The following is a 10869-nucleotide window of genomic DNA, read 5'->3' as shown; positions in this document are numbered from 1 at the left end:
TAACAAATTGAACAGACTTGCTGAACCTGGGCGGAACAGAAATCTGAATCTGGATTGAGGAAAACAGCTCTACGACTGGTACAGCTCTTCCGTTTTCTCTTCTTTACTCTCCTTGGTCGTGTACTGAGTGAAAACCAAATGAATCTGGGCTACTGAATGCTGTCGGATCTGTATACTCCTGTTTTTTTTGGATCGTGTGATCCTGTTCATGTGTTAAGACGACTGTAGGTCAAGGATGACATGTCATCTCAATAATTTGATTTGATTATAAGTGATAAGGATCTCTTCTGCTGATTAATGGCTTTAGACATTTTGAAATGCTGGTAGGTTGGGACTATTAAAACTGTATAGGTCTGAAATCTGCCGAATATTACCTCTGTTTTTGTCTTGAATTTGGTACTGTTTGTGCTCAACCTGGTTATTAAACCCAAGTGTGTGGGTGTGGATAAGAAATCTGTTAGGTGAACTGGGTTTCGCAGTGAGCAATCCTATGTCACTCTACTGTGACAATAAAACTGCCACCAATATTGTTGCTAATCCAGTCCTACATGATAGGACAAAACACATTGAAGTGGACAAGCATTTTATTAGAGAGAAACTTGAAAATGGAGAAGTGTGTACACCATATGTCAACTCAAAAGAACAACTTGCAGATATCTTCACCAAAGGTCTTCATCATGTGCGGCACAAAGATTTGTGTGACAAGTTGGGCATGATTGACATCTATGCTCCAACTTGAGGGGGAGTGTTAAAATAATTTAGTTGTTGATGTTAGGGTCTGTTTGGCTAGTTAAAGTGTTTTTTTTTGTTTTTCACTTATGTTTATGTTTGTTATTGTATTCAGGGGCACAAGGGTCTTTTCCCTTGTTATTTCTGCCGCCCTATATATATTATAATAAAGGCTGGCGTCGCCAGCATTGTTAAATTGCAAATCTCTTCTCTTCTCTTCTCTCTTTTCTCTTCTCTTCTCTCTTTTCTCTTCTCTCTTCTTCTTCCCTTCTCTTCTCTTCTCTTCCTCTTATTTTTGGCCGGCCATACTGTCAAGAAATATGATCCCTAATAAAGTGATGTTTAATTTCAATATGTTTAGTTCTTGAGTGTTGTAGAAGATTCTTCGAGAGATTTATTGCACTAGTATTATCACAATTAATTGAAACTTTTACCCATAGCCTTCTAGGGGTTGTTTCATCCATAGTATTTGGGTTACACAATTACCTAAGCCACAAATTAATTCAGCCTCAGTAATGTATAAGGCTACTGAGATTTGTTTTCTACATGTCCAAGATACTAAACAAGGTCCTAGAAATTGACATAAAGGGGTGTCAATTGGACTAGATTTGGTCCAATCTGATCCAGTCCATTGTGAGTCCATTATAAATGGACCAGGTCAAATCCAATCCAATGAATGTTTTGGACCAATTTGGACCGGTCCAATTCAATGTTTGGACCATCCAATCTGTTCAAGTTCATTTTGATTTAGATTGATTTCAACCCAAACCTGGTCCATTGACACATATATTCTTATCTTATATCAATGGACCAAATATTTGCTTAATCTAACCCAATCCAATATAAATTTGTTACAGACGGACCAGGTCCAATCCAATCTAATAAATATTTGGACTGGATTCGTCCAATCTAATATGTCTTGTTGGTCCATCCAATCTGTCCAAATTGATTTTAGATTGGTCGAGGTCCAATCCAAAATAGGTCTATTGACACCCTTAGTGACATGCACCACTAGTGTTTCTTCTGTTGGTTTAACTACCTACAATATCTACATTTGAGTATCTTGTAAGATTGAAATCGTTATTTTGGGTTTCCCTTTAAGTATCCAAACTAGCGAAGGGGGCCCTACGTTGTAGGGGCTCACACATAAACTATCAGGCTCGAACTCGATTCGAATTAGAGACTTGAGCTCGAGCTCGAGTTTGGCTGGAGTCAAAAGCTCGGAAGTTCGAGCTCGGCCACCTTTGATTGCAGGTTTCTCAAGTAGCCAAGGTGCCGAGCTGAGGTCTCCGTCAATTGTCGAGGTGCCAAATCGAGGTCTCCCTCAACTGCTGAAAGTGTCGAGATGAGGTTTCCCTAGTAGGTGAGGTGTCGAGTTAAGGTCTCCCTTAGTTGTTGAGGTGTTGAGATGAGATCTCCCTCAGTGATTGGGGTGCCAAGCTGAGGTCTCCCTTAGTGGTTGAGGTGGCGTCGAGCTTGAGCTCGATTCGAATTAGAGACTTGAGCTTGAGCTCAAAAGTTTGAGCTCGGCTCTACTCGAACTTGACTACCTTTGATTGCAGGTCCCCTAGTAGACGAGATGCTGAGATGAGGTCTCCCTCAGTTGGAGAGAAAGTGGCATTCTTGTAATTTAAAAGGAGAGAGAGAGAGATGGCATTCTTGTAATTTATAAGAAAAAGAGAGAGAGAGAAATAGAGTTGGTAGGAGAGATAGTGGCATTCTTGTAATTTGAAAGAAAAAATAAAAAGAGAGAGTTGGTAGGAGAAAGTGACATTCTTGTAATTTCTTAGAAAAAAGGCAAAAAATACTATTAGATTCCATTTCCCTCATCCTCAGGCCTTCTTACGTACACATTTCAGCTTAATATATTTACTAGCGGAGGGGGCCCTGTGTTGCAGGGCTCGCTCATAAACTATCAAGCTCGAGCTTGATTCAAATTAAAGACTTGAGCTCGAGCTCGAGTCAAAAGCTCGGAAGTTCAAGCTCAGCTATGTTTGATTGTAGGTCTCTCAAGCAGCCGAGGTGTTGAGCCGAGGTTCCGAGCTGAGGTCTCCCTCAATTGCCAAGGTGCCAAATCGAGGTCTCCCTCAGTTGCTGAAGTGTCGAGCTAAGGTTTCCTTAGCAGGCGAGGTGCCGAGCTAAGGTCTCCCTCAGTTGTCAAGGCACTGAACCGAGATCTCCCTCAGTGACTGAGGTGCCGAGTTGAGGTCTCCCTTAGTGGTCGAGGTGTCATCAAGCTCGAGCTCTATTCGAATTAGAGACTTGAGCTTGAGCTCAAAAGTTCGATCTAGGCTCGACTCGAACTCGACTACATTTGATTGCAGGTCCCCTAGAAACCGAGATGTCGAGTTAAGGTATCTCTTAATTGGAGAGAGTGGCATTCTTGTAATTTATAAGGAGATAGAGAGATAACAGAAGGGAGAGATGGCATTCTTGTAATTTAAAAGAAGAAAAAGCAAGAGAGAGAGAGAGAGTTGGTAGGAGAGAATGGCATTCCTATAATTTGAAAGAACAAAATAAAAAAGAGAAAATTGGTATAAAGTGGTATTCTTGTAATTTCTATAAAAAAAGGCAGAAAATATTGTTAGATTCCATTTTCCTCATCCTCAGGCCTTCTTACGTACACATTTTAGCTTAATATATTTATATAGATATAGATATTCTTTTAACAACCTTTAGGTATAGATATAGATATTCTTACGTACACATTTCCAGATTGTTTTGACTAATGGAGGTTCCCTCTTCTTGCTTCTTTGTTTGTAGACCTTGAAATAAGTTTAGGTCTTCTAACATGCTCATTTTAAATACAAATTCCATTAATTTAGCAAAGTCCTTACATAGCCTCTGATTTGTGGATTCAAAAATAATGTCATCAACATATATTTAAACAATGATCATATCATTTTCCACATGTCTTATGAACAAAGTGAGATCAATTTTTCCTCTTATGAATCCTTTTTCCACTAAAAATATGCTCAATCTCTCGTACCAACTCTGGGAGCTTGTTTTAATCCACACAAGGCTTTTAATATCTTGAGTACATGATTAGAAAATTCTTTGCTTTCAAATTAATGGGGGTTGCTTGACATATATTTTTTCATTAATCCATTCAAAAAATCACTTTTTACATCCATTTGCTATACCTTGAAATTTTTGTGACTAGCATAGGCTAGAAACATTATGATGGACTTTAACTAAGCTATAGGAGCGTAACTTTCATCGTAATCAATTCCTTCCTCTTAACTATATCCTTCAGTTACTAGCTAAAGGGTATAAAATGAATTATAAGTAGAGTTGTTAAAAGATATACAATCAGTTTAACATAAATAGTAGTTCAAATTATATATTTCACCCTAATAATAAAGAGAGACCAAATTCAATTATAGCGGAATTTCAGTCAAGAAAAATTTCAGAATGTAGGCCTCATTCCACAACTTTTGATATAAGTACAGATAAATATAGATTGTATCCTCATTATTGAATCATCACCCATTGAACTATGCAAAAGCACTACCCCGTTGGCTTTCAAAGTATTGTTTTAAGTGCATTAATGGTAGATAGTATTCTTTTTCCTATTTTTTTGTTGTAGAAATTATACAAAGACATGGAGAATCGGGTAGAGACTGTAACTACCCAAGGTGAAATCACAGAGGAAATGCGCAAAGCGCACAAAGGATATCTTGAATGGGTGTTGGGTTCGAATCCACGTGATCATCAAACCATTCTTCAGGTGGTAGATTTCTATTGAAAAAATGAAATGAATTCAAACTTGTAACAAATAATAAATAAATAAATAATTTAAAGGTCCTAACTATATATTTCTCTTGGCTAATATGTTTTAATTTTATTAGATATTAATTGATGGAAGAGACCATAATTTTGTGGACATGGAAGGAAAGCAATTGCCAACTCTAGTATATATGGCCCGTGAGAAGAGATTCCATTACCATCATAACTTCAAGGCTGGAGCTATGAATGCACTGGTAACTTATTGGAAACAAATACAGATACTGCATAAATAGGGTTTGCATAACATTTTAGGGGGTGCCATACAACAAGAATGATTTTGTTTTGAATTTGGCACCATCAAATAATGTTTTTAAAACAAAAACAATAACAGATTTTTGGTTTTCGTTTTGAAAACAGAAAAGACATACATAACCAAGAGCATGTTCATTTTGTTTTGTTTTGAGAAGCAATTTGTTTTCAAATCAGATGGTTTCGATTATTTTTGAAATTCATTTGTTTTTGAAATTGTCACATGAACAAAAGAAAACAAAAACAAAAGAATGCTTTCTATTTTTGTTTTGATAAGTAAGCAAGTTAGGTTTGTTTATTAACAATTATCATGCTTTTTGTATAGTTTAGATCACTTGTGGAATATGATATTAAATGACCAAATGAAAACATGTTCTTTAAAACAAAAGCTTAGGCTTAATTTGAAAGGAGTACAAAAACAAATATGTATAGTACAAATACATACAATATAATGCAAAATTCATAGTTTTGCACTCTACATATTTGTATTTGTAATCCTTCCAAACTTAACCTTAAGAACACCATATAATACAAAATTCATAGCTTTTCAAATGCCGCTAAAAATCACTTTTCTTGTAGTGACTCTCGGTATCATATTGAAAGAAAAAACATATACATAACCAATAACATGCATGTTTTCTGTGTTTTTAGTTTAAGAGTCAATTTGTTTTCAAACTAAATGGTTTCATTTGGTTTTGAAACTTACAACAAGAAAAACAATTCAAATTAGAGATCACCCCCTTAATTTTTACCACTAACCAATTCTTAAACATCATTATACATATTAAGTTAATTATCAAACTCTAATACAAATTTTGTGAAGTTGTTTGACAACTATTTTTTTTTTCTTATTATAACATCAATCATTAATTTTGTCATGATCGATCACACAGATAAGGGTGTCATCACAAATCAGCAATGGAGAGATTATCCTTAATGTAGACTGCGACATGTACTCTAACAATTCAGAGTCCGTGAGAGATGCACTGTGTTTTCTCATGGATGAAGAGAAAGGCAATGAGATTGCTTATGTACAATACCCACAAGTCATCAATAATAACACCAAGAATGATATCTATGGCAGTTTACTAAGAATCACCAATGAGGTTTGTATTAGAAAAACACTTGCAACTAGGGATGCAATCAAGCTGAACCAAGCTAAACTTTGGCATGTCTTGACTTGGTTCAACTAAAATACTTTCAGGTTCGAGCATGAGTTTGATTAAATATTCAGTGAGTTCAAGTTTGGCTCAAAAGCTCAAAAATGAATATATTTTTAAATATATAATATATTTTTTATAATACATAGTATATTCTTATAATTTGATTCAATGATTCTAATTGAATTCAAATCTTGGGTAAGCTCGATTAGCTATTCGAACTCAAGTTTAACCAATAGAAAGTTCAGTTTGAAAAGTTGTAACTTTAGAATTGAACTTTCTATTGGTCAAGCTTGAGTTTGAATAATTAATTGAGATTACCCCAAGATTTGAACTCAATTAGAATCATCGAATCAAACTCAAACCAAGCCTAATTGAACCTGAGCCCAAACTATTCAATTAGAGTTCAATTCAACTGCACCCCTATTTATAAGCATTTTGAAGGTTGAAGTTAAAAGAGCTTTGATTTGTTATATTTATGTGCTCAAAATATATTTCATGCATCTTATTTTTGCTTCATTTTCTTCAATGATTTTGAATGGCGTTGGAGCTTCATGGATTGGATGGTTATGGAGGCCCTTTGTATATTGGCACTGGATGCTTTCATAGAAGAGAGGCTCTTTGTGGAAGAAAGTACAACAAAGAATATAAGAGAGAATGGAAGAGAGAGAATACCAAGAAGGTAAAATATAATGTAAAGGAACTAGAAGAAAAACTAAAGGGCCTTTCCAGTTGCACATATGAGGTGAAGACTGGATGGGGAAAAGAGGTCTCTCTCTCTCTTTCTCATACAAAGACAAGCTCACTTGTGTTTCATGACCGTTGAATTGCAGATGGGATTGGTATATGGCTGTCCAGTGGAGGATGTAGTAACAGGATTAACAATTATATGTAGGGGTTGGAGAGCAATTTACTTCAGCCCAGCAAGGAGGAGCTTCTTAGGGCTTGCTCCTACCACATTGGCTCAAGCACTTTTGCAACACAAGAGATGGTGCGAAGGTCATATCAAAATTGTATTTTCCGATCACTGTTCATTGTGGCAAGGACATGGAAGGATAAAGGCAGGACTTCAAATCGGATACTACGTCTATAATATGTGGGGATTCAATTGCATCCCAACACTATGTTACATCATCATCCCTTCACTCTGTCTCCTACAAGGCATAGTCTTGTTTCCATCGGTATGAATTTTCTTTATACCAAGAATATATTCTAAATGTCTGTTGACTGGCTCAAATTTATGAGTTCGGATCCCCGGCCAACAAAACGCATTCCAACACCCTATCAACTTAATCTGATACCACACATCTCACTATGAAATTGGAGCCATCAAAAAAGTGGGACCTACCATACATGAGATGTGTGGTGTTGGATGATGTTGGTAGGGTGTTGGAATTGATTTTCTTGGTAGGTGATCTGGACTCCAAACTTATCTCATTTGAATGTGTTACCCTTTTGTTTTCTAGGCGGTGGTTGGTTGGAAATCGGATTCAGTCAGTGCAGAACCCATTCCAACAGCCATTATAGCCTTGAATTGGGAATATCTCCCTATGAAATAAAAAACCAAAGTACAGAGATATTCTCGGTGCAAGGCTGTAAAGGCTGTTCGAATGGTGTTCGAATGGACCTTGCACTAATTGAAGCCGACCTTGGTTTGTTGCACATTGCAGTGCAGATTTTGACCTGGTACAAAATCTACTTCCAATACATTTTTGCTTTCGTTTGTTTATAGTTACTATTTAAATTCCTATAGCTATCTAATGCAAAAATTGTACTTTTGCCTTTTTTGCACTCATTGGCAATGCAAATTGTGTCCAAAAAATGGATGCAAATTGCAAAGTTTTCACCACCTCATTTTACTTCTCAAAAACAAATAAGACAAAATCTGAAACAAAAGTGAATCAGAATTTGCAAACCCTTTTGCATTCCCATGCATTTAGACCGGTGCAAATGGAATCTGTACTGTAATCAACTGCAGCCTTATTGTTTTAAGCTTATTTTGAAGTCAAAAGATGTTGGGAAGATACACTATAGTAGTAGAAATGATTGTAAAAACCTTCCTGGGACAGTAAGAACATTTCCCCTATGTGTGTTGAAATGGGTTTGCCAACAACAATGATAACAAATAAGCAATTCAGCCAAGTAACAGAAAAACGAATTGCAATCACCACACAATAGCATACCAGAATGTTTGCGTGAAAAACCCCAAAATTGGAGAAAAACCACGAGACCTATGGTCCGTAAAAGTTTTCCACTAATTCATAAATTAATGGATATAGTAGTCCTCTCTAATTGCAACTAGAGACTTACAAACATCAATAAAATAATCCTTAGCTCAGAAGTACAGTATTATCATCACCAAATATAAGGTGGATACAACAAAAAACAGAGCTTTAGATCTCATTAAGTTGTTGTAAATCTGAACTGAAAAAAAAAAAAGAAAGAAGAATCAACAAATTTGAACTAGATTGGGATTCTAAACTCCAGCACTTAATCTCATCAAGATTGGACTTGAAACACCTCCGAGCTTGACCTTGAATAGAGCGGAAAAACCAACTCTCTTCTTCTCCTCTTCACAAACTCAAAACCCAAAAAACCCTCGGACATCTGTTTCCTTTCTCTTTTCTCGCTATTCACAATACGGCTCTTTTGGGAGCATGAAAAAGTGGGGTGGGCCTCGCATATGGGCTGGACCCACACCCAACAAAAGATAATATAGAAACATTTGCCCAAAACAGTTTTATGTCCGGTCCGAGTATGACAACATTGTTCTACTATACTTGAGTTCTTTTCTTATTGTTTAAACAGGTAAGTTTGGGTGAAGGAAGCCAACTGAGGTTTCTTTTCAACTCTTAGACTGCCTGCAACTAGCCCAAAGCTTGAATGTAATATTCTCTTTTGTTAAGCGCTCTGCAAATCAAGTGGCTCATACCGCAGCTCATCATGGTTTGTCTCAGAGTTTCTGTAGCTGGGAAGCGTGCCCACGGTGGCCAGCAAACTCTGTCTTGAAGGACATTTCTCTTTGTTGTTTTTCTTGACTATGTTTTTCTCCTTTTGCTTTTTGTTTTTTTTTTGTGTTCTTTCTGTGATAGTCGTTTCTGGTTTATGTGTTTTGTGATGCCTGTTTGTCTTGAAATGAATTAAACATTTCCTTCATGTTCTTCATTTTTCACTTTCAGATTTCAAGCCCATGGTTTATACCCTTGGCATATCTGGTCATTGCTAAATACACATATAGCATAGGCGAGTTCCTCTTCTGTGGTGGCACACTTCAAGGCTGGTGGAATGATCAAAGGATGTGGATGTCTAGAAGGACATCTTCCTACCTCTTTGCCCTCATTGACCTAATACTTCAAGCACTAGGGTTCTCCAAGTCAGCATTTCTCATCACAGCAAAGGTGACAGACACGGATGTGTCACAACGATATGAGAAAGAGATCATGGAGTTTGGGATCCCTTCTCCCTTGTTTCTCATCTTAGCAACGCTTGCACTGCTCAACTTATTCAGTTTGGTGATGATGAGTTTCAAGAGTGTAGTAATGAACACGAAAGCTGGAGATCTTGAGGCATTGAGCATGCAAATGCTTCTATGTGGGACTGTGGTTGCACTGAACCTCCCAGTATACCAAGCCCTTTTTCTTCGTAAGGATAAGGGGCACATACCTTCCCCTATCACATTTAAGTCGGTTGTTTTATCCCTATCAGCTTGTATTATGTCGTCTTATTAATGGGTTGTGTTGAAATCAGAAATTTGCCGGGCATGCTATGTATTTCATAACATTAGTCACTAGTGGAAGGGCATATGTGATATATTAAAAAATAAAATAAAATAATTATAAAAAGACATTTGAATTTTGAAAGATTTTTTTACTAATTTTCTTTTTTTTTTAAATAGCAGAGATCTAGAATTGAGTCCTGCCTTCACTCGGGTTGGGGGAGGAGGGGTCTGTTTTCTCAATATTGGTTGTTGGATTTTAATCTCATAAGAGATTAAATCCAATGGGTTTGATTGGTTAATTACATGAGAAATTGCACTTACACACTTGATTGAAAAATTAGTTTTTCTCTTACAAAATCCAATTTTGAACTTGTCCCACATTGGAAAATTACAAGCTTTGTTTTCAGTATTTTAATAGGAGTTGATTTACACTCCTTAGAAATAGTAGAGGAGAGTATGGGGGTTTGATACCGCGCAACACGCGCGCACGCGTGTATGCGGCGCAATGAGGTGCTTTAGAGGCGCACCCACGTCTCTCATCAGGTGGCGTCGTGCCTGCCATCCCTAAAAGGTGTCTCACATCTGACAGGTACGTACCCTACAGCGGCGGCCTACGTTCGCCACCTCAGCTCTGGCAGTAACGGTTGCGGCAGGGAGACAGTGGCAGTTATGCCTGGCCTGACAGAGGCGGTTACGCCTGATTTGACAGAGTTCCATTATAAAAGAGCCCCAGTCCCCAAAGAGCGAAGGTAATCTTCGATTCCGCGCTAGAGGAGTGCTCGGATTGCGCAACATCATTTGGCGTTGTCTAGAGGAATCGCTTCAAAAGGCCTTTCTCCAATCTCAGCAACTTTCAGACAGACCTCGGCATCCATGGCTTCTTCCAACAATGCCGGACATAGCACGGAGATGAACATCGCCGGGGAACAACTCCCAATCCCCGCGATGTGCATAGGGCAGTTCATTGTCCCTCTTTTCGCTGATGGAATCCCCAGCCTGAACGTGTCGTAGACAGCGGCACCCATGAATGTTCCTCTTCCTTTATCAGTAGGGACAACTTTCACTGAACCCTCTATCGTCCCTCCAACGGTCAATCAAAACCAGCTCGACGTCCTGGTGCAATGCATGCGGGCCATGCAAGCCCAGATGCAACAGTTGTAGCAACTTCAGGTCTACCAGCAGCAAGTGCTACACCAAGTCTCCCAGTACCACTACTAGCAGCAG

General features: G+C 37.8%; 1 protein-coding gene across 1 annotated transcript; it reads left to right on the top strand.

The window, feature by feature from the left end:
- The first annotated feature begins 317 nt into the window (after positions 1 to 317).
- On the top strand, positions 318 to 9801 carry LOC104594007 (cellulose synthase-like protein E6). Its single transcript, XM_088888331.1, has 8 exons — positions 318 to 323; positions 4319 to 4459; positions 4581 to 4712; positions 5661 to 5873; positions 6372 to 6377; positions 6478 to 6696; positions 6761 to 7108; positions 9107 to 9801. Exons 1-8 carry the CDS (start codon positions 318 to 320, stop codon positions 9653 to 9655), a joined length of 1614 nt encoding a protein of 537 aa, XP_088744457.1. The 3' UTR covers positions 9656 to 9801.
- Positions 9802 to 10869: the final 1068 nt, after the last annotated feature.

This window comes from Nelumbo nucifera, chromosome 5 (genome assembly GCF_055504915.1).
Source record: "Nelumbo nucifera cultivar China Antique chromosome 5, China Antique-T2T, whole genome shotgun sequence".
Taxonomy (NCBI): Eukaryota; Viridiplantae; Streptophyta; class Magnoliopsida; order Proteales; family Nelumbonaceae; genus Nelumbo; species Nelumbo nucifera.
This window is presented reverse-complemented; position numbering and strand designations above follow the sequence as displayed.

Coding starts and splice junctions, on each gene's coding strand:
- LOC104594007 (XM_088888331.1), top strand. Junction 6,697..6,760: donor AGACTGGATGGGGAAAAGAG/GTCTCTCTCTCT, acceptor GTTGAATTGCAG/ATGGGATTGGTATATGGCTG. Junction 7,109..9,106: donor GCATAGTCTTGTTTCCATCG/GTATGAATTTTC, acceptor TTTCACTTTCAG/ATTTCAAGCCCATGGTTTAT.